The 25,017-nt window shown below is 42.8% G+C and overlaps 1 protein-coding gene across 1 annotated transcript; it reads right to left on the minus strand.

Annotated features, from left to right (window-relative positions):
* Window positions 1-390: 390 nt before the first annotated feature.
* Window positions 391-19,832, minus strand: LOC133114105 (adhesion G protein-coupled receptor E5-like). Its single transcript, XM_061223295.1, has 18 exons — window positions 19,551-19,832; window positions 14,779-14,859; window positions 13,705-13,851; window positions 13,235-13,387; window positions 9,382-9,517; window positions 8,164-8,437; window positions 7,929-8,039; window positions 7,554-7,707; window positions 6,708-6,827; window positions 6,293-6,489; window positions 5,689-5,853; window positions 4,939-5,133; window positions 4,050-4,267; window positions 3,705-3,771; window positions 3,210-3,301; window positions 2,813-2,984; window positions 2,384-2,476; window positions 391-2,090 (listed from the first exon to the last, which is right to left on the minus strand). Exons 1-18 carry the CDS (start codon window positions 19,576-19,578, stop codon window positions 2,052-2,054), a joined length of 2,442 nt encoding a protein of 813 aa, XP_061079279.1. The 5' UTR covers window positions 19,579-19,832; the 3' UTR covers window positions 391-2,051.
* Window positions 19,833-25,017: the final 5,185 nt, after the last annotated feature.

Raw genomic sequence — 25,017 nt, forward strand, 5'->3', positions numbered from 1 at the left:
GGTTGTTATTTGTCATAATATCTGGTAATCAAGTAATATCTGGTTACTTCCTCATATACTACTGACGTATTTCAGTAACTGACTGGATATGATTAGTATTATTTTATTAATTTGATTTGATATGATTCAATTTCCAGAACAACATTAGCTTTCCAACAAACTCCTTATGATGAATATGACTGGCATGTCATATTAATTCAATTATTTACTTTTAATGGAAGAATAAGTTGGGGAAATAAAGAAGGTGATTGTTGGCGGGGTAGCTATGTGGGGTTTGTGAGGTAAGTGTGCATATGGGGTTGCTGGGAGAGTAATTCAAAACCAGAATCAGATTCAAACACAGTGAGAAACAAAATACTTAAGGTGCACAAAGAAAATGCTAAAAAGCCATAGAATTATTCTTAATTTATTAGATTTCCATCAAGCAACACACAAAAGCAACATACAGTCTTTATAAGATTAAAGATAAATACATGGGATAACCTGTCTTACTCTGAAAGTATGCTGTCCAGCAGATTACAATTTAGAGAATAAATAAAATAGGAGCTTAAAGAGGAGATACAATGAAGGTGGGGCTGCTGGAGGTACAGTAACAGATGTGCAATTTATTATTGATAATAAATGAACAGTTATACATATTCATCATTATCCTCATCGTTGTTATCATCACAATCATAGTAATAACAACAACAACAACAACAACAATAATTTATTCCCATTGTTTAAACTACAAAAATTGACTTCCATTGTCTGTGTCTGTGTGGCCTTATATGCAGGATCATCATAAACCAGATCTAAAACTAGACGCTGGTTTCAATATTGATATCTACAGCATGTACACACATTAAAAGCAATGGCAAAAAGAATGAACTAATGTTCAACATTATCTAATAAAGAGAGATGAAGCCAACACTGTTCCTCCTTTGTGTATCGTTATTTGCTTGTGTTCTGATCAGGTTCTACCACCTTTCTGTCATAGCAAGGATGCCAGTGACTAGGATGCTTCTGTCTTCATACCTTCGATGACATTGCATATTTGAGCTCCTCGAATCAGGCGGGATATGCATTGTATCTCAGCAGTTTCACTGATTGTGAAAGCATCTGAACTATGCATCAGAAGAAAATCACAAGGCCACATTAGCTCGGGTGGTAAAAGCAGTCGTCTGGCTGTCGGTTGCCGGTTCGATCCCACCCTGGGTGTATCGAAGTGTCCCTGAGCAAGACACCTAACCCCTCTGACGAGGTGGTCGGTGCCTTGAATGGCAGCCAATCGCCGTTGGTGTGTGTGTGAGTGTGTGTATGAATGGGTGAATGAGGGTGAATGAGAAGCATCATTTATACAGCACTTTGGATGCTCTATAAATGCCAACCATCACAATGAGTGGACCTAGTCAGTATGGTAGAAGGATGGTAGAAGGACAGTTCTAAGCACCAGGGCTGTGACTGCATGCACAAATGAACGTCATCGCTATGCAACTACTGTAGCTGGAGGGTCAGCCCTGCTCAGAGTGGGGGAGCTGTAGTTGTTCCAGTCCTCTGGTCCTGGGGTGTGACAGGAGGGACACTGACTGTACCAAACTGTCATCATCATTTAGTCCAATCAGACAGCCTCTCATAGCCTGAGTGTCCAATCACAAGATGAGAACCTTCCTTGTTTCCACATAGGAGCTTCCATTTCCCACTCTGTGTTCCCTTGTGTTCCATATTGGAACACTTTACAGCTAGGTGTAGATAGAAGCTCCTTGTGTCCACCAATGGGACTTGTCTACCCCAAAGAATCCACCAATAATATTACTTCCATGTGTCAAGTTAGCAAATTGCTTTGTTTTCCTTTACACAATCCAGCAATAGCTCTGCTCTCACATGACAAGTCAGCCAATAGATCAGCGGAACTTTCCTGATTCCATTAATATAATTTCTGTTCAGCTCAGATTCAGATCTTATGCAGTAAGAAATACTAGAGGGAGGAGAGGAGGTCAAAGAGGGGCCATGGTGAAAAAGAAAAAGAAGTGTCCTTCACTTGCAAAGCATCATGGGTCACGGTGTGGCCATCAGATTCGTGACTCGCCGGTGTGCTGAGCACTCTTGGCCTGTGAGAAACAAAGATCATCAACACTCTTACCATCAATACTGTTACAGGGATGAACAGGTGCTCTTCACAGTATAGCACATCAGCGTGTGTGTGTGTGTGTGTGTGTGTGTGTGAGTGTGTGAGTGTGCGAGAGAGAGAAAGACAGAGAGGGGAGGACATGCTGTCTATTGATCAAAGAAAAGACAGAGGGAAAGATAATGAAGTGGAAGCAAAACTGAGGTGTGTGACTGAGTGACGGACTTTTTGCTGCATCCCACACAAAAAAACTTGAAAATAAGGCTGAGAGAGTACCTGGGAGTTGCTTGACTGGTTGCTGCTGAATTCAGAGTATTTCTTCTTCTGAGATTTACAGCGGGACAGGAGCTTGCCATACTCATCTCTCACCTGAGAGGGTCAGCAGAGGGCAGAAAGGAACGGATTAAATATGAATGTGAAGAAAATATGCTATTTCACTTTTTCTATTGCAAACACACTTGGTCAAAGAAATGAAAGCACAGCAATATTGCTATGCTTGATCTGGCACAATACATTCAAATATGTTGTATTATGATACATTGATGTAAGACATAAACTCACCGAGCACATCTTTTTATCACAACCGCAAATGTATTCAATGTATGTTTGAATTAAACCTTTTCTTTTGTTGAGCATATTTGTATTTTATGTATATGAGTGGATTAAGTTACTCTGTGTGTGTGCGTGTGTGTGAGAACAGCACACCTGTTTGGAGAATAGGCAGTGCATCACAAACAACAGCGTCCCCTGCAGGCTGTTGAGGAAAGTGAAGATGTACTCCAAAGGGCGATTGGTGGTCTCCTCAAACAGGAAGCATCCAAAGATCCACATAGTCCCCAACACACACAGCTGTGCCACTGCAGTAACAGTAAATACCCTGCAGGGGGAGACAGCAGACATCAGGCCCAAGGCATTGACGAGGATAAATTGGGCAAGATATCTGAAATGCGGAAGGTTGAAGAGTAAAATGTGTACTAATCCACTTATGTATATATGACTGTAATATGTGTGTATAACAGTATTAGACATGCAGAAAGTGGTGCCATATGTGCCACATGTATATGAATATGATGTGTATAATATTTAAGTATTGAGCTCATACTTGATCTTCCGCAGGTTGGTAAGGTCAGGGTTGAGGCTGGAGAACTTGTCCACCAGCTTCCACACTGTTATCATGAAGAAGAAAGCATTCACCTGGGGGAGAAGGGTGATTGAGAAAAATATTCAAAATGAACGATTACAAACGATAAATATATTTCAGAAATGACAAATATATTTGAAAGATAATTTTTAACCCAGATTTTGTAAATGTCCCCTCCCTGTGCATAATTGTGTTCATTTACACAACAAGCTCTTTCATGAATACAGGAGAAAAGTATTTTCTCTCCACCTAAAACTAGAGGAGGTCACTAAATCCCTCTATCCGTGGAGGATGCTGCAACCTAAAGTGTGCTACACTGTGGAACCCAGTGTTTCAATAGGATGAGCCTCTCAGCAGCCTCTGAAGAGCCTCTGTGAGCCTGAGGGTATGTGAATAAGGTGACCAGGGTGGGGAGGTAGAGGGGGCAGACTGGGAGCTCTGGGGTGGGACACTCACCATGATGATGACGCAGACAGGACCAAAGAAACTCCAGATAAAACCATCCTTTAGCAGCAGCCAGCAACTGTGGGAAGACACAGCACTGTTTCAAAGCTCTAAAACACACAATACTAACACGCACATTTTAAAACATTCTGAAAGAGTGACTTTATTTTATGTAACAGCATGTTCACTGAATCGTGCCTTGCTTTCACAGTTGCGACTTTTAACTGTTCAGTGCTGAAATGAGCTCTATGAAAATAATTGGAAAGGAATAGAGGGAGGCAGCCAGCCAGCCAGAAAGCCAACCAGACAGACAGAAGGGCAGAAGGATAGACAGACAGACAGACATCGGAGCCCTACTGTTTATCCGTGCCGTATCCCCCTGGGTGGATGGCGGCAGAGACACTGACGATGATGGCGGGGACCCCGTAACCGGCCGCCATCATGTAGAGGGGCCGCAGCGTGGTGTTGAAGACCAGCACCACCATGCGGTACAGCTGCACCCCCTCCAGACACATCCAGCAGAACGCTGCCAGGAAGAAGAAGTGAAGAAGACCAGCCACAACCGCACAGCCAACCTGAGCAAGAAGACATCATTAAAAAGATTGTCCATAAATTATGTTTAACCTGTTATGCTATTATGGATATCTGATCATTTTGTTTACTGCTGTTATATTGCACTTGTTAGTTCCAGGTTCCTTATCATGTTATATGTATTATTCTCTTTATTTGTGTGCTCTGACCACACAATACCTAGCATGGCCTAGCATGTGCATTGTCAGTGAAGCAGATTTTAATTGTTGGAAAGAGACAGGAGGGATTGGGAAGGGAAGGAAAGGAAAGGGAGGGGGAGGGAGGGAGAGTGAGAGACATGATTGCAAAACAGTCTCTCGTTGTAGCACACACACACACACAGACACACAGACACACACACACACACACACACAAAGACACACACACACACACACACACACACACACAGACACACACACACACAAACACACAGACACACAGACACAAACAGACACACCCACACACACACCCGCACACACGCACACACACACACACACACACACACACAGACACAAACAGACACACCCACACACATAGACACACCCACATACACACAAACAGACAGACACACCCACACACACAGACACACCCACATACACACACCCGCACAGACACACAGACACACTCACAGAGACACACAGACACAAACAGATGTGCAGACCGGACACACACACACCTTGTTCTGTGTGCTGGAGATGCCAGCGAGGAAGATGAGGTTGGCGATGAAGAGGCAGACACAGAGGTGCAGGTGGATGGTGTTGCGTGTGCCCTGGATGGAGTGGCAGTAGAGGAAGGTGAGGACGCAGAGCAGAAGGCACAGCTGGGACACGGACAGCCCCACCCAGGTGATCACCTCCAAATGGAAGTTGTCCTGCCGAAAAACAAGGTAAACGCTTCAGTCTCTATGTGCAGTACACACTCAAGATCTCTCTTCCATTCCTGTGTGCTATCCACAACAACAAAAAATATCTTACAAACATATACTATTCAGTGACAGGTGGGCAAAAGCCCTTGGCCCTCAAAACCGAGGGTCAGCATCACTGTAAATACAAACCCCTGAACCAAATGCAGAGATGCTGGAGGACAGTATCAATGAATGGTAGCCTGCCAATGCTAACGCCAGGGAGTATTGCTTCACATAGTAGGAGAGAAAACTATACCACAGAGACAGGATAGGTTACATGTTTTCATAGCTTTATGTATTGATGTATAAATTCTATAGTAGTGCTGCATTTGCTGAAGTATTGTATTGATGACATTAGGTCTTTCATTTATCATACAGACCTCATTAGCTAATGGCACATTTGAATTGATGTGGAAACTGAATTGTGGCTCGATGTGCATTGTCCCTGTCAAAAATAAACAAATAAGTAAATAGAATTAAGAGCAGACAGCCTGGTGCTGTAGACCTCCCCGTCCGCCTCACCTCCAGCTCGTACATGGCCATCAGCACAGCGAAGCTGCTCAGGTGGGTGCAGGAGCACTCTGTCTCATTGGCGTTGCTGCGCACCACCTCACAGCCCTCCGTGGACCAGCCCCCTCCAGCGCTCCTGGCATCCCAGTAAACGCAGGAGTGGTTTTCATCTGTGGACTGGGGGAGAAACAGGAAGTGAGGTGGAAAGAGTAACAGGAAACGACCAAGTGGACATTTTTATGGTGGCAACTCAGTGAAAACTAGACATTAAAACTAACTGAAATGTCTAGACAGTCAGGCAGGGCTGCTGGGTGAATTTCCCGGGACTAAATTATATTATTATATAATTCTTGTGCCAACAACAATAATTTTTAATGATTAACAGAACAGGGAAACAGGTGGTCAGTGCCAGGGGGAAACAGGTGGTCAGTGCCAGGGGGAAACAGGGCTTCAGGGCCAGGGGGAAACAGGGCTTCAGTGCCAGGAGGAAAACAAGGGGGCAGAGGGAAAATTGGACAGGGGGGTTGGATCTAAGAACTCAGAACAACGACAAGAGAAAGAAACAAAGCGTGTGGCGGTCTCTTGTGATTCGGTACGTGGTGTTGACCATGCTCACCACAAGGTGCGAGAAGGTGAAGTTGACGGGTTTTTGCAGGTTCGTCGTGTTTAAGTTGCTCACGCTAACCGTCACCACTTTGGAGTTCATTGAGAACCTTATGCCCTTGTGCTCGTGGTCTTCTTTAAGTCTCTGGAATGAGTCATTGGTGGATGACTCCAGGCCTTTATGGGTCAGGAGAGAGGCAGCTGCAAATCCTGGGTGAAAGGTTAGGGGTCAAGGGATCAAGGTCACTTTTCTGTTGTTTATATTGCATCAGAAAAGGTAATATGAAAAATCGTGGTTGATTTGAATTGAATCAGCTTACAATCGCACATTACCGCCAAAAAGGGTGTTTTGTATTTGTAAAGTAATGGTAATAAGAGAACTATAGATGATGATGGTGATGATACAGTGGAAGAAAGATGAAGAATACCTGGGTAGGCGGTATCTCCAGCAGCAGTCTCCCAGTGTGTGTCCAGATGTGCATGTGCAGAGGACAGGCTGATCTCCCCCTTGGGTGCCAGCTGACCTCTCTCCACTAAAATCTCCACCTCTGCCCAGAGACATAGAGGGGGTGAACAACCTGCAGCATGGACCCCCAATCCTCACCTCAAGCATCCTCATTACAGGCAGTGATCTAGTGATTAATGTGCTAGTACATGGAGGCAAAGCTAAATTGATGATGTACTGTACATTATTTTCGTAGCATATGATTAGATGTGTTTTAAGTGTTAACTTAAGCCTGCAGATGAATTAGAAGATAGAAGGCTTGTTCCTGAGTAGAAATTTCCACATTTGTTGTGGCTTACAGATTGTAGTCTGCTGTAAAATGCCAGATAGCAGGTTTTAGTACAATTTACACTGCTTACATTTTCCCCATACCACCCATACAGCAGACTGTTTTACTGAAACAATACAGGTAGTCTGCCAATCAGACCAACATCCTTTGACCTGCAAGCTCAGTTCTTTATCCATTAAGGGACACTGCTACTTGTTTGTCTCAGTTGCTCCACTCTCAGAAGAAAGGGTCTCTACAGAGGGACTGTATCTACTTCAATGGCTCTTTGTCATGGTTAGATCTGGGAGCTTTCACAGTTTTCATGTCAACCATACAGGGATGCATAAAAACTATGAGGACAAGCCAAATAAATATTTTTTCTGAGAGTGTATGACCACTGGACCACTAGACTGCACAAAGCGGTGGTGATAAGCAGCAGTCAAATAGCAGTTAGCAGCCTGGAGTGGGCAGCAGTGTGCAGCTGTTGAGTAGAGCTCCTACCTGTGTGGTTATAGGACCTCCTGGTGCTCTTTTTGTGCAGTAGAGGTCCGATGAGTCGCAGGGCATCCTCTACCACCTTCAGAAAGGTGCTGACTGCGCTGTTCTTGTTCAGCGGCCCAGCTGACAGCAGCTGCTCGATTATGAGCAACAGTCTCTAGACAAAGCCATGGAGCAAGAGAGGGAAATGAGGGAGAGGGGAAGTGATGTGAGATGGACAGAAACCAGATTGGTGAGTGTGGCATCATCATGGTTTTGAGATGTTACTTTGTGTAGTTTTGGGTTGGGGTGTGTTTGTGTAGCTGTTGATTGGGGTGTTGTGTAGCTATGGCTTGGGTAATGTTTGTGTTGTAGTGAATAAATCAAGTTTTGTTTCACCTCCAACAGTATCTCTCCATCGGGCTGCCCTCCATCTGGTCCATGAGAATTGCTCAGGGCATTACATGCATTTCTCATCAGCGATAATGCTTTGTCAAGTTTTGCTGGTATCTGAGAGGGGGTTGAGGAGAGAGGAGGATAGATGAGTTTAGTCTGTAAGAGAGATGCATTCACCGTTGTATTCTTTCAATCTGAATCTCCATTAGGTTCAGGTCAGTAATGAAGCGAAAACTACCTGGTCAGGTGAAGCCTCAGGTGCAAAATTGTTGCATGTCAGCTCTAAGGGGGAATGAATGAAAGACTTGTTATTGACCACCGTGGTGTTCCACACAGCATTCATGTTCTTTCCTGAACCTTCAGTACAGTACATTGTTGGATGTGGATGTCCCAGGACAGAAACAGAACAGTGTTGGTGGGGTCTGGTGGCATCCCCTGGTCTCGCAGCGAAAGCAGTAACACTGGACTGCACCCTAGTGGTGATAATGCCTCCTGCTTCAGCGGCCTCCACCCTTTCCACAGATCAAACTATCAGCCAAGCACTCATCCACATCTGAAGTGGGGGGGGGGGGCTTGACCACGGGATAATCCAAGAACGTAGTGTTTATTGCGAGTTCAAGCCGAGAGATTCAAGACAATAAGGACCCTGTCTTTTATAAAATTGGAGATCTCTTACCCTACAATGTTGTGATGCTGAAATATTAGCCAAATGCATCGCTTACTGGATTAAAAATGTTATTTCAGACATTATACATAATGATCAAACAGGTTTCATTCAAGGTCGTTTCATTTGGCGATAACATAAGACAGATAATTGAGACCGTATTATGATAATGCAAAGAAATTTGGTTGTAAATGTTATTATACTTCTGGGCAAAGTTTTTATTTTCAAGTCTACCTTGGATCAGGATCCCGAAATTAAGCATTTTAAATCAATCGTGAAACATTACAGCGGAGCAGAAAACCTGGTATCTCAGGGAAATGATGAATATAGTTTGTATGATTCAAGGTGGGGAAAAAAATCAGACAGGCTGGGGGTTGGTGTTAGGGCACATTCGGGACAAACAAATAATGGAATCACATTTCAAATATAAAATGGAGTAGGAAAAAAAAGGAAAAGGAAATCCTTTTGTCAGAATTAATTAATTGCACTAAAACTGTTAATATTGTTAGAATATGACAAAACTATTATCGTTAATGATATTGTCATTTCTGGTCACTTTGTTACGTATGGCACTGTGGACCCAGACGCAGACCACGGGATAATCCAAACACGTAGTGTTTATTGCGAGTTCAAGCCGAGAGATCCAAGACAACACCAAAAACAGAAAACAAAAGAATAATTGGAAAAACAAGCAAAGGGTCAAAATCCAAGTAGTCAAAGGGCTGAGCAGTGCTGCACCCTAGTGGTGATAATGCCTCCTGCTTCAGCGGCCTCTGACTGCTAGCTGCTCACTTACCGTCACACTTTGCCAGGGCAATGCCATAGTTACTGAATCCAGTATTGCAGACGCACTTGTAGCTGCCCTCTGTGTTGTTGCAGTCTCCACCCTTTCCACAGATCAAGCTATCAGCCAAGCACTCATCTACATCTGAAGTGGGTGGGGGGTGGGGGGGTGAAGGGATGGATGACAATCAGTCACAGATAACAATATTAGGGCATCTCAATGAAATTTGATGTTCATGGCTCACAAGCCAGCTTTCCATTCAGGAGAAAATAATTGTTTCTCCTGAATATTTCCATTGAGTTCAACAGGAATATTTGGGGAAACAATTATTTTCATATCTACTGCATATCTGGCAGCAGCATGGTGGTTTAAGGCTCATTTGATACCTTAATGACTTACAGCCATTTAGCCAACAAATGTGTTCCATACTGAATCAGCATAATTTACAGCTGAATCTAGACTGACCCCCCAATTCCCATAGGGATCCATTCAAATGCAAAGAGTTTTAGAACCAGATCCAGGGGGGTCAATATAAGGACCCTGTCTTTTATAAAATTGGAGATCTCTTACCCTACAATGTTGTGATGCTAAAATATTAGCCAAATGCATCGCTTACAGGATTAAAAATGTTATTTCAGACATTATACATAATGATCAAACAGGTTTCATTCAAGGTTGTTTCATTTGGCGATAACATAAGACAGATAATTGAGACCATAGAGTATTATGATAATGCAAAGAAACGAGGTTGTAAATGTTATTATACTTCTGGGACAAGTATTTATTTTCAAGTCTACCTCAGATCAGGATCTACAAATGGAGTATTTTAAATCAATCGTAAAACATTACAGCGGAACAGAAAACCTGGTATCTCAGGGAAATGATGAATATAGTTTGTATGATTCAAGGTGGGGAAAAAAATCAGACAGGCTGGGGGTTGGTGTTAGGGCACATTCGGGACAAACAAATAATGGAATCACATTTAAAATATAAAATGGAGTAGGGAAAAAAAACGGAAAAGGAAATCCTTTAGTCAGAATTAATGGATTGCACTAAAACTGTAAATATTGTTAATGACTATTATTACTATTATTGTTAATGATATTGTCATTTCTGGTCACTTAGTTACATATGGCACTGTGGACCCAGACGCAGACCACGGGATAATCCAAAAATGTAGGGTTTATCCCGAGTTCAAGCCAAGAGATCCAAGACAACACCAAAAACAGAAAGCAAAAGAATTGGAAAAACAAGCAAAGGGTCAAAATCCAAGTAGTCAAAGGGCTAAGGTACAAAAGGGCGAAGGCAGGAAACAGTCACAAAACAAAGCAAATAGTCAAAGCCAAGAGAGCAGAAGGGCAAACAAAACCAGAGGGCAAGGCAAAACTCGAAAAATCTAAACCAAAGGGGTGTCTTTAAGAATCTCAAAAATAGGCATACAAAAACCTCAGAACTATCAGAGATCAACGTTCGGACAATGGGTGAAATGGAGACTGAGGTTTAAATACATGAGGGAAGATGACAATCTAGGCGGGGCTGGGGAGAAGGTGGGCTAAACAAATAGACAACTGGTGGGGAAACACAATAGGGTAATAACAGCATAACAGGAGGGATGGTTGGATGAAAATAAAACGACTGCAAATGGCAAGGAGAGCCACACCTGTGTCGTTCCAGAAAGTTATTAGAACGTAAGGTTCAATAGGTAATTTCGGACACCCTCAACCCACAACACTGTTTATCCCTCCCCCTTCTCTCTGAACATGCTGATGTTGAAACATCATTGGCTGTGGCAATTATTACAGCTTTACAATGTTTTGTTACAGAGTGTCTGCAACTGTATATTTTTGGTCAACTGTATATTTTCAAACCTGAATTTAAGGACTATAAACACAGGCAGAGGGTGAGTCAACATGGGATGAAAATGTAATGAAATGGTTAAGTAACTGGGATTGTAACTCAGTGGATGTTGGGTTGATACCCAGGAGGGAATGTTGTTGTACTATTAACAAAAATAACCGGAAGTAAATATCCCGCTCTATGAAGGATTATATGTAAAGTAATGGAAGCTGTGTAGGTTGCTCTGGATGAAAGTGTCAGCTAAATACCAAACATGTAAATGTGATGCGGGTACTGGATGTAGGGATGGGAGTGTGAATTTGAACCGTTATTAACAATGTGTTTCTCTGAGGAGCTTCACCTTTTCCCTTGTGCTGTTGGAATTTATATACTGTACAGCCCCAGAACAGTGTGTGTGCGTGTGTATTCATAATATCACACTATAGATGCAGCATGGCATCATGGGGTAGAAATAACTGGCAAAGCGTATCTGAGCTGGGGATACTGACTCTTCCCTTGTGTCTTAGAAAGGCGTACTCGGCACTCCCACTCATTTCACACACACACACACACACACACACACACACACACACACACAGCAGTAACACTGGAAACTTGATGTTCTTCATTTTGTGTGGTTTCTGTTTTGATCAGCCTGTTTCTATTTATATCACTGTGGATCAGCACTAAAACAGAGTCACTCACTCATGTCAATACCAGAACACCTACACCCCAGCATAATATACTCGCTCCTGTATTTACACCACAAATCACTGTACTCCACCAGAACCACTAATACCAGTACAGGTTCCACCAAAAATATACACTCTCTTCCCTTTATCTACCTCTATAACACCCACAACATGGCAATTAAACACACCCTGGTATCTAGACCCTTACCCTTACCCAACCCTTACCTCAACACTGTATATTACACATATCTTTAACCCAACACAAAAAACAACTTAGCAACAACAGCATAACAGGAGGGAGACAAAAACGCGGACTGGATGCACGTAAACAAACATGTAAAACATACGGCTCCGGATTAAGGAGTAGACATTTGTATAGATTGAAGACGTAGTGACAGTCAGAGACAGGTGCGAACACTTCGCTGAAACTAAGCGAGTAATCAGGGATAGCATAGGGAGGCGGAGTCATAGAATAGTGCAGAAACACTAAGAGATTTTGTTAGTGAATTAGTTACGTGAATAATTCTAACTACCCAATAAAAGTGACTGTTAGTTAGTTAGTAAGACAGAGAGTAAGTGTATTAATGGATTAGTACTGTAAGTGGATTAGTACTGTACAATATCTAGATTAGTTGTAGTTAGTAAGAACAGTGCTTTACAACATTTAACTACCAAGAGAAGCAGGAGGTAAGAACTGCGAGATTGGAAGGAATGTTGAAATCCCAAATAGTGGGACACACAGACAGGGGAGTGACTCGGCTGGTGAACATTGGTGGAGGGATTTTTTTAAAAAAGGAAACACCTAGGCCAACCTAAAAATAAGATATTCAGACTCTGATGATGTCGGTAGGTCACAGACATCAGGAAGTCATGGCGTGCAAAATATATGCAACAAAATTCGAAACATGACTACCTTCTTTTACATAATATTGCTGTGCCCCAGAGAGAGAGAGAGAGAGAGAGAGAGAGAGAGAGAGAGAGAGAGAGAGAGAGAGAGAGAGAGAGAGAGAGAGAGAGAGAGAGAGAGAGAGAGAGAGAGAGAGAGAGAGAGAGAGAGAGAGAGAGAGAGAGAGAGAGAGAGATTATATACTTATATATAGTTATATACTTATATATACTTAATGTTTGCTTTGGCAATATTTACCTACATATTTCCTGCCAATAAAGCACATTGAATTGAATTGAACGCACAGAGGTACTGAGTATTGATGAGATCAGGGGAAACACTCTAGCACAGAGAAAAATTAAGTGGCAGCACAGCTGTGATTTGGACACACCTCTGCAGAAACAAGACTGAAACCTCCCTCCCACATTTCCATAAAAGGAGTCTGACCTTTGCATGTAACTCCGTCAGAGGCTAGAAATGGTTGTTTCTCATTGCTGGGGACAAATCCACTGTTACAGGTGCAGGAATGTGATCCAGGCGTGTCTATACAACGTGTGTGGGGACCACACATTGTCTTATTCTCTAAACACTCTTTTATGTCTGCAGAAAGAAATATTTTCACACATTGGATGATGAATATTTCACAAAAAAAAAACTCCAGTCATGACAAGAGCTAATTCATCTCACACAAAAAATTATACATGCTCACTGGAAGATATGAGACCTGATGATAAACACAGGCAATGGAAATCTCCAGAGCTTCTTACTGTATTTCTGGTTGATTCTGCATTATTGCATTAAAATGTATAACTATACAGCCTGGCAAGGCTTGCGTCTCATAATGAAGTTTACTTTCATCATTAGAGAAAATGGCCGCTTTTTCTCATTCAGACAAGTGAGGGTTTGAGTAGTATTACCTGAACATGGCTCGCTGCTGAAAAGGTCATTGGATGATTTCATTCTATACCCCTGGTGACATATACACATGTAGCTGCCATTGGTGTTGCTGCAGTTTCCATTCTGTCCACAGATTGGCCTCTCTCCAGGTAAACATTCGTCCACGTCTGTAGAAGAAATAAATCAGAGCGGAAGACGAGAGAGTCACTGGCCTGCATGCAGTCAACTTGTGTGCTTCCCTTTGGCTTAAATGACAGCGGTATAGTTTTAGTCATTGCTGAACTTGCCAAAAACCATCTTGCCAAACTATGAATCAAGCCGTGGTTATGGAAAAAAACAGATTTGAATTTAACTATCAGTTCATGTTGATTGAGTCCAGGCCACTGTCTTACAAATTAAAAGTAAAAAAATAAAACAAACTCCGGTTTCCTCCCATAGTCCAAAGACATGCAGGTTAGGCTGATTGGAGAGTCTAAATTGCCCATAGGTATGAGTGTGTGAGTGAATGGTGTGTATGCCCTGCGATGGACTGGCGACCTGTCCAGTGTGTATTCCTGCCTTTCACCCAATGTATGCTGGGATAGGCTCCAGCCCCCCTGTGACCCTGTTCAGGATAGGCGGGTTAAGATAATGGATGGTTGGATGAAAATAAAACGACTGCAAATGGCAAGGAGAGCCACACCTGTGTCGTTTCAGAAAGTTATTAGAACATAAGGTTCAATAGGTAATTTCAGACACCCTCAACCCACAAGACTGTTTATCCCTCCCCCTTCTCTCTGAACATACTGATGTTGAAACACCATTGGCTGTGGCAATTATTACAGCTTTACAATGTTTTGTTACAGAGTGTCTGCAACTGTATATTTCTGGTCAACTGTATATTTTCAAACCTGAATTTAAGGACTATAAACACAGGCAGAGGATGAGTCAACATGTCAGTGAACCTTTTTTCAATTATATGAAGGGATTTACAATATCTTGTAACAAGCTTAATTGGTCAATATATTTGCAGCAGCTACAATATTTCACTGTTTCAGTGAATATATCCAAGTCTATGTATTAGTCACATATGATAGTTATTGTGGGAAACTTACCAATACAACCTTCACCTGTACTTTGAAATCCTACTTTGCATTGTGAGAGTGCCAGATCTGTCATCAGGGAGAAGGAGAAACCTGCAGGAGGAGATCAGGGAGATCAGAGCTGCCTCCATTTTCAGCAGCTGCCTGCCCTTCATCACCCATCTCTTTCTGATGAAAGAGTCTTCATATGACCAAGACTTAAAATGTAACATTTCTATCCAGTGTGCACAACAAAATCATAAGTCATAAGTCTTCACTTAAAAGCCCTGTGCTGCCAGGAACTGCAGAGCAGGTGCCATTATTACCCATAATTCCAAACCAATGGGGGGGGGGATAAAAAAAGATTATACTATTTGTGACCTTGTGACAAACTCCAAACCTGATGAGGTCAGACTTGGCAATCTTTCCAGCACAAGGGCCTGCTGATGACACATCAACACCTCAGAAACTGCCGCTTCCTGCGTTTGTTCCTGCAGTACGGCTGCTCGCGGGAGGCGGTGAATCCCCCGCAATTCAGCAATAATCTCACACCTGGCAACCCAGCATTCTCCACCCTATCGCTCCTCATATTCGGTCGCAGCTCCCTCTGATTGACATTTAGAGGCTGATGACATCACTAAGTTTCACTGTTCATCACAAGAAAAAGCATGTCTCCTTCCATCAGGTCCTCCAAGGCCTTGGCTGGCATGGGGTTAATGTAAATGTGCACTGCGTGTCAAACGCACAGGTGAGTACTGACTGCCAGGACATGCGAGTAGGTCTATGCTACTCAAAAATGCAGGAGGATGAATGATTTATGGCTGATCAGCAATGGTCTCCACAGCCCATTCACTCAAAGCAGACATAACATAACAAAACATAACATAACATAACATAAGGTAATGGTGAGAACAGGCCATTCAGCCCAGCAATACTCACCTTTGCAGACAGTGTTTGTGTCTGTGTCAGTATGTATGTGTATGTGTGTGTGTGTGTTTGTGTGTGTGCGTGTGTTTGTGTGTGTGTGCGTGTGTGTGTGTGTGGAAGGGGCAGCGTACAGCCTGGTTGACTGTGACCTGAAAGGTCGGTGGTTCAAGCCGTAGTGTAGCTACAGTAAGATATATCCTGCTCTATGAAGGATTATATGTAAAGTAATGGAAGCTGTGTAGGTTGCTCTGGATGAAAGTTTCAGCTAAATACTGTCACGTTTCAGGTCTGTCTTGCCTTGTTTTATGTTTTATCATTTGTCTTAGTCACGTATTGTCTTATCATGTATTATGTTAGTCTAGGTTCGTCATGTTGTTTAGTTTATTTCTTGTTACGATTAATTGTCTTGTCATGTCTAGTTATGTTTTCATTACGATTATTTTTACCTTGTTATGTGGAGTGGTTATCGACTTAGTTCGTTTTGTGTTATGTTTTGATTTATTGTTTATTGTTACGTAAACTTGTCGCTGTTTAAAAATACACTTTTACATGTTTTTCCGCAAACCTTGTCAGGGGTCGGCAACCCTGGTCCTGGAGAGCCGCAGGGTGTGCTGGCTTTCGTTGTTACTTGGTATTAATTGATCAATGAAAGCCGTTGATTGCACAGTTAACTCACCTCACCTGGTTTCTTGGGTCTGAATCGGTTGCTTATTTTAAAGTGGAGACGAAAGCCAGCACACCCTGCGGCTCTCCAGGACCAGGGTTGCCGACCCCTGGTCTATGTACTAAAACTACTAATGCTAGATCAGGATTGGGTAATACTAACAGACTAATCATGTGTTCATGTTACCGTACGTTTCTCGTGCATGTCATTTACTAATTTACTAATGCTAGGGCAGGATAGGTTTATTACTAACGATTACTAATTACCTTGTTAAAACTTGTCATCCATCGCACCTGTTTTCCATTCCCTTGCTGCTCTCTAACTAATTGTCTACACCTGTCTACACCCGCATTTATAGCCCAGTTGCACTTCTGTTCGTTGCGAAATTGTCTGCCTTTTGTCCGTCTCAGCGACGCTTGACTGATTAGTGCCATTGTCTTCACGTTAAGATCCAAGCCTGTTTATCGACCACCGTTTATTGATTTCTGTTTCGTTGACCATCGCTTGTTTTTGACCACGTCCCCGCCTACTGCTTTTGTACCTTTGCCTCGCTGTTTGTTTTATGGTTTCGACTTCCGCATCGCCCTCGACCACGACCCTGCCTGCCGCCCGCCTGTACTTCTGCCCCGCTGACAGCTCTCCTGCTACCGGACCTCCCTGCACGTCTACCGACTACGAGTTTGCCTTTTCCCTCGGCACCGTGTTTTCTGATTATTTATTGTTTTATTGGCTGGATCTACGTGTATGGACTTTGCTTGTTTTGACTACGCTCCTGGGATTCGTCCCGAATAAAGCCCTGACGGGACTTTATTTTACCATTGTTTCTGAGTCGTGCATTTTGGGTCGAACCCCCACGCACCCGTCTCAAATACCAAACGTAAATGTGATGTGGGTACTGGATGTAGGGATGGGAGTGTGAATTTGAACCGTTATTAACAATGTGTTTCTCTGAGGAGCTTCACCTTTTCCCTTGTGCTGTTGGAATTTATATACTGTACAGCCTCAGAGCAGCGTGTGTGCGTGTATATTTAAAATATCACACTGTAGATGCAGTATGGCATCATGGGGTAGAAATAATTGACAAAGCGTATCTGAGCTGGGGACACTGACTCTTCCCTTGTGTCTTAGAAAGGCGTACTCGGCACTCCCACTCATTACACACACACCAGTGACACTGGAAACTTGATGTTCTTCATTTTGTGTGGTTTCTGTTTTGATCAGCATTAAAACAGTCACTCATGTGAATACCAGAACACCTACACCCCAGCATAATATACTCGCTCCTGTATTTACACCACAAACGACTGTACTCCACCAGAACCACTAATACCAGTACAGGTTCCACCAAAAATATACACACTTCCCTTTATCTACCTCTATAACACCCACAACATGGCAATTCGATTACCACACACCCTGGTATCTAGACCACAAACACGTACACCACACAACCCAACCCTTACCTCAACACTGATATTACACATATCTTTAACCCAACACAAAAAACAACACCACAGTCGCCTGTACCTAAATCCCAGCAGCAGCTCCCTCTGATTGACATTTAGAGGCTGATGACATCACTAAGTTTCACTGTTCATCACAAGAAAAAGCATGTCTCTTTCCATCAGGTCCACCAAGGCCTTGGTTGTGTAAGCCAGTCAGAAGTAACATTTGGTCTCATGTGCTGGTCAGCTTGCTGACTTCCCCCTCCTGGAGCATACATTGTTAGCCCCACCGTTGGCACACATGCAAGGATTCTTAGAGGCGCCTTCTGGGGGCCCTGGGGGCCCCCCTTTTCTCACATTCCTGACAGGTTAGAGCACAGGAATATTGGAGATGGCATAAAGATGTTTCATGATAATCCCAGGTCAGAATATAGTAATGTTTGGTGTTATTCTGATTGGTTCGACTGTTCTCCTAGATTAAATATTCAAAACTGCTATTAAGATAGTAAATAGACCCGGTAACACCTTGAAAACATTGCCCATGTGATCCTTGTATTATTGCATGAAGTCTTATGTAATGGTAACAGGAATTACATGTAAAATGGATAATGTTTGGGTAATCTGTTTGGTATGGATGTGATTTGGTAAAATGAAGGAATCGGATGAGATACATTTCATACCAAATGGAGTTTAATAAACCATAGTTTCAGTAACTCAAGGGAAAACCTACACGTTCTCTCCTGGTAATCATCTCATTTTCCCTACTCAACAACCCCCAAGGGTGGGGGTCTAAATTCCAGATTTGACCACCCCTCCAGGTTGATTTATGGCACTGCCGCCTGGTTTCAAACGTATGATTTGGCATAAAAGCAAGGGAGACAGACCAATCTGGGAAGATCGTATTCTACTTCCCACACATGTTGTTATGGATTGATGGTTATTCCACTTTTGTTTTATGTAAATACATTCTCGGCAAAGTTTGCAATCAATAAAAGGTTTGCTAACACGTCTGAATTGCCGCAAAAAATGTGTTAAATGCTCGAGAAAATGTGTGAATGTGCAGGCGGATGTGTTGGTGAGTGAGGTTCCGCATGTGCGAGTATGTGTGTGTGTGAGTGTGTGAGAGAGAGAGAGAGAGAGAGAGAGAGAGAGACTGTGTTAGGGTGGGTGACTCTCAGATACATTTGTGTCATTTATGGGATGAAAATGTAATGAAATGGTTAAGTAACTGGGATTGTAATGTTGGGATTGTAATGTTGGGTTGATACCCAGGAGGGAATGTTGTTGTACTCTTAACTAAGATAACCGGAAGTAAATATCCTGCTCTATGAAGGATTATATGTAAAGTAATGGAAGCTGTGTAGGTTGCTCTGGATGAAAGTGTCAGCTAAATACCAAACATGTAAATGTGATGCGGGTACTGGATGTAGGGATGGGAGCGTGAATTTGAACTGTTTTTAACAATGTGTTTCTCTGAGGAGCTCCACCTTTTCCCTTGTGCTGTTGGAATTTATATACTGTACAGCCACAGAACAGCGTGTGTGCGTGTATATTTAAATACATACAACCCAACCCTTACCTCAACACTGATATTACACATATCTTTAACCCAACACAAAAAACAACTTAACACCACACTCGCCTGTACCTAAATCACAACCAAGCCAAGTAGTTCTTCATTCCACAGTATGAAAGTGATGGCAGTAATTTATTCTACATTCTGAGAAACAAACTGTTGCCAAGGCAAAGCAACAATAAAAGTTACTCACCCAGAATCAGCAAAAGCCCTCTCCTCATGGTGGAAAAAGAAAATGGCCAAAGCACTGAAATGGATAAAGGAAGCCAAAGATTATTTTTTTTAAGTAACAAAAAGACACTCTTCTAACCAAAATGTGAGTTTATAAAAGAGAAACTGATAAGCACCAAGTACGAAAGTTTAAACAGCTGTACTGCTCTTTAGCAAAATGACGCAACTTCAGTGCACACTCGTTGAAATGGTCCCCTTTCTCTCTCTCGCTCGCTCTCTCTCTCTCTCTCTCTCACTCTCATTCTGTTTTTGCTCTCTTTCTTCTGTGTTCTGTCTCTCTGGGCAGGGCTTGTTCATTTCAGAGTTGCACCCACCGGTTCAAGAAGAGGAACCTCCTGTGTCACAGGCGGTGAGACAGAGAGGGGGAGTGGGAAAGAATGAGGGGGAAGAGAGAAAGAGGAGGAGAGGACTGCTGTCAGAGATAAAAATGTACAATCCCTGTTCAATGATTGCTCGGGGGGGTGGATATGGTTGTGGCCGTAGACCTCAGTCATTTCTACCTGTTTACAGCTGCAGAGCCAAATAAACTTTCGCTGTCCCTTTTGGTTACAGTCACCAGCAGTTACCATTTAGTTGTCCTTTTGCTTGCGCTGTGATTTGGTTGTAATTTCACGGATATCCTGTTATGAATTCAGAGGCCTGGAGTACCAGCTACACTGTTTGCAGGATACAACATGTCCAAAAAAACAGAAAAGTACAGAACCTCAATTTTATTTGTTACACATACAAATCCCTACTCTGCTTATGGCACCTGTGTGTGACAGAGAGAGGGAGAGAGAGAGAGAAAGAGAGAGCAAGAGACAGCCCCCTATCTCAGCAGTCATGGAACAGAGTTGTCAACATCTGATTGCCTGGTTCCTGTGTTGCAACTCTTTCTCAATCTACAGCCGTTAGGTTTGGTTAATGACTTGGGCAAAGGAAACTACACAGCAGCTACCAGGTGAACAGCTATAGAGCCAAATAAGCTTCGATATGACGTAATTCTAATGTTCTCAGTGCAAGATAGGGGCAAAAATACTCGATAGTGTATGAGCAGAAAGAAAAAACTGCTGAGAATAGTTTGCCCAAGGCACTTTCCTTCTCTCAGTGATGCCTTGAAGGCAGCAGCTTGTAGAACTAGAAAACTGATTTTGATGGGTTTAGCAAACTAGCTAGCTCAGTAAGATAAATACAGATAGGTTTAATAAAAATGCATTAAAAAAAAATCTGGCAAGTAGCATGTACACATAATCTGTGGTTGGCTGAGCTGAACCTGCTGCCTTCCAGGCATCACTGAGGGAAGGAAAGTACCTTGGGTGAATAGCTCACATGTATGTTGAAGAGTGGACATTCATGGAATTCATTCATGAAACAAAACCTTTTTCATTAGGTTTATTTGACCATAGGACTGGTTAACATTTTACCCATTCGACACAGAGATCTGACATTTAAATACATAACCCTACTAACAATACAATTACCATACCTCTCTTATGTTCTGTTTGGTACAGTGCACTGAGTGTGTAACAAGTAAAATGTATTTTTTAATATAAAACATTACATTTTTCAAATAAAAATTATATTTCCCCAAAAAACAGGGTCCACAATTATTGGCACCCCTGGTTTAATAAGTTATGCAAACACCCCTGGTAAAGATGATGAGCCTTTTCCTATAATCTGTGATAAGCCCAGATAACACATTTGGAGGGATTTTTGACTTTTCATAATCATTGATATCCTTTAGACCCCCCACCCCCCTCTTCAGTTCAGACCATGGGGTGGGAGGACTTAAGCCTGGAGAATGAGATGGCCATTGCAGAACATGGTTACGTTGTTTTTACTAAACCATTTTGGCACTGATGTATGCCTGGAGTCATTGTCCTGCTGAACAATCTACCTAGAACCAGTCTCACCTTCCTAGCGGAGGCAAGCAGATCCTCAGCCAAGATCTGAAATGGTGCCCCTGGAGCACTGGAAGCAAAACATCTCCAAAATAACAATGACCCACCTTCATATAGTAGGTATAAGGTGCTTCTCCTGGAGGCTCTTTTAGGATCCAGCAACTCAGCAGTCAAGCATGAAGTGCTATGCAGTTGTGTTACATTATCACATTATTGGCATTTTGCAGACGATGTTATCCAGAGCGACGTACAGTTGATTAGACTAAGCAGGAGACAATCCTCCCCTGGAGCAATGCAGGGTTAAGGGCCTTGCTCAAGGGCCGAATGGCTGTATGGATCTTATTGTGGCTTATTGTGGATTAGAACCACCGACCTTGCGTGTCCCAGGAATTTCCGTTAACCATTACGCTACAGGCCGCCCTTGTGTGACTGCGACAACGCCTAGAACAGTGTTCACCACCAAATGCGACTGTTTGTTAGGGGCAAGGGTGGTGTGTTTTCTCAGGCATGGTTTTGACGTGGTTGTGACTGCTTCTTTTTTGTGTGCAAGCATTTTTTATCAGATTAGAGCTGGCAGAACAGTGTGCCTTTGCTCTCTCACACACATGCCCGTACACAGACATACATGCACAGACACACTCACACACACGCATATACGCATGCACGAACACATCCACATACATACACACATACACAGACACACACACAGCAGCAGAATTAGAAAGTTCTGTTTCCTTCTTAGTTTGGTTCATATGTTGATCATACTCTCCTCTACCACTCATTTCACACACACACACACACACACACACACACACACACAGCAGCAGTCAAAGGTTCAGGTTCCTCTTAGTTCGGCTCATATGTTGATCACACTCTCCTCTACCACTCATTTCACACACACACACAAGCACGCACACAAAGAGATGCCCTGCCATGCCTCAGTAGGATCTGGGACGGACAAGCTGAGCGCCAGCCTAATTCTGGTCAGGCCACACTGTTTATAAGTCCATTGTGTTTGTGTTCATGTTCATCTGTATTTATTTTAGGGCAATGTCAATGGGAATGGAGGGGCTGTCATACATAGACCAGCTGTCTTCACCACTTCCTGTTTCACCAGAGGAATTGGGACTGCTGATTTAAATGGTTTCCTGTTAAATTGCACCGCTTTGTGCATGTCAATAGTATGAGTTTTAACAATTTGAGATAAATTCCTTGTGAAAAGTTTGAGATAAGTTTCCGTATTGAATCAACAGCAACTGTGAAGGAGTGAAAGGTTTACGGATATAGTTTTATTGAGCATCTAGCATCTTTAATGCACCGGAGTGAATTTACTTTTCAGGAGTATGTTTCATGTTATCTGTTTTGATAGCAAGATATCTGTTTTGATAGCAAGAGGGCCACTGAAGGCACCCAAAATAAGTGTCCTTTATGTGGAGGATCAAAAATAAAGATAAAATAAACGGAGTAACTGAATTCAGCTAAGTAACCTGCAGAAATAATCTTCTGCATCTCAGCCAACAAACCCCTCTGTGGTTGATTTTTGCATCCGGTTGCCATTAGCAACTGCAGAAGTAAAGTAAACTGCGGTTGGGGCGCACTCACCTTGAACCCCTCGCAGCGCAGGCTGAAGACTGGAGGGGTGGGGGTTTTCCTGAGATGTGTGGTAAACTCGCAGAACGCTCGCAGAATGCTTTACTGCAACCATCCCCCTCTGAGTCAGGTTCTGCTCAAGATTTGCACCAGGGAGTTTCCCCATGCTAGCACACAGTGGCCTCTGTAAAACTGCTTTGTGACAATTCCCTTGAATTACCTATGAAATGAACTTGAATTGACAATAGATCATAAGTGGGTGCAGTGGGTAGCACTGCCGCCTCACAGCAAGGAGGTCCTTTGTTTAACCTTCTAAAACCTGGCATACACATGCGTGGACTCCACATTTTGGGCTGTACAACCGTAATACTTAATTCTTAAGACCGAGAGTCCACATATGTGGACATCATTTTTCTCAAAAACTACATCATGTCAAAAGATGATGCTTAGTTTTTATACTTATCAGGTCCCAATAAGCCCAAATAGCAAAGAGAAATTACAAATGCATACCAAAAAAGAGTGCGGGTCTTAGGAGGTTAATCCTGGTCAGCCGGGGCCTCTCTGTGTGGAGTCTGCATGTTTGCGTGGGTTTCCTCCAGGTACTCCGGTTTCCTCCCACAGTCCAAAGACATGCAGGTTAGGCTGTTTGGAGAGTCTAAATTGCCCGTGGGTATGAGTGTGTGAGTGAATGGTTTGTGTACCCTGCAATGGACTGGCGACCTCTCCAGGGTGTATTCCTGCCTTTCGCCCCAATGTATGCTGGGATAGGCTCCAGCCCCCCTGTGACCCTGTTCAGGATAAGCGGGTTAAGATAATGGATGGTCTCGGTGGCGCAGCCTGTAGAGCACTGACCGCATGCTCATTGCGAACCGCGATGTCGGCGGTTCGAATCCGACCGTCCGACATTTGACGCATGTCTTCCCCTCTCTCTCGCTCCCATTCTTCCTGTCTCTCTATACTATATACTGTCCAATAAAGCTGAAAAATGCCTAAAAAATATCTTTAAAAAAAAAAAGATAATGGATGGATGGATGTACTGCCCATGTGCAGAAGGCTATTGAATTTTAGTTTACCCAGTCAATGGGTATACTATAATCTCATTATATTTGTATATTATTTTGTATTCTAATTATTAGTGTCAATGACACTATGATATTATCGATCAGCCACCAGTCCTCTGATACTGACAGCATTTACCGTTCATTGTGTAGTGGGGAATAAGTTAGAGCTGAAGGTCTGAATTGATTCCTTTTTTTCTGGTTGGGTTTCTTTCTTGTGGTTTCGGGTTGTTTTGGATTGCTGCAGAGTGATTAAGACTGTGTCACTAATAAAAACAGGGTATTAAGAGTAAAAAAAAGTATCTTACTCTCTCTCTCTCTCTCTCTCATAGCCTAACATAATGGTGAGAACAGGCCATTCAGCCCATCAATGCTTGCTTTTTTCCCCACCACTAAGTGTACCTAAATAGTATCTAGCACTGTATCAAGCCTGGTCTTGAAAACCACCAGTAACCTTGAGGTCAAAGATGCTGTTGAGAGCATCTATGAAAGCAGCAACATCTACAACATTTCAGGCACTCTCCCTTTACATATACAGTAGGAACATAAGCATAACAATAAGCCCAGCAATACTTGCCTTTTTCTACCAGTGACATGTATCTAATGTCTTGCTAGTATCTAGTCTTGAAAACCCCCAGTGTTTCTGCCTCCACTACATGTCCTGGCAAGCTATTCCATACAGTGACCAAGCTCTGTGTGAAAAAATACTTCCTAATGTCTGTACACAATTTATCCTTTTCCAATTTCCATTTGTACCCTCTCGTTCTGCTAATCAAACTCACCCCGAAGAATCGCCTGTAGTTCACTTTGTTAATCTCTCGCTGCTGTCATATTTAATATTACCCTTAATCTGGCTCTTACTCACTTTATATAGTGGAGGTATTCACTGTCACTCACTGCC

Source organism: Conger conger, chromosome 16 (genome assembly GCF_963514075.1).
Source record: "Conger conger chromosome 16, fConCon1.1, whole genome shotgun sequence".
Taxonomy (NCBI): domain Eukaryota; kingdom Metazoa; phylum Chordata; class Actinopteri; order Anguilliformes; family Congridae; genus Conger; species Conger conger.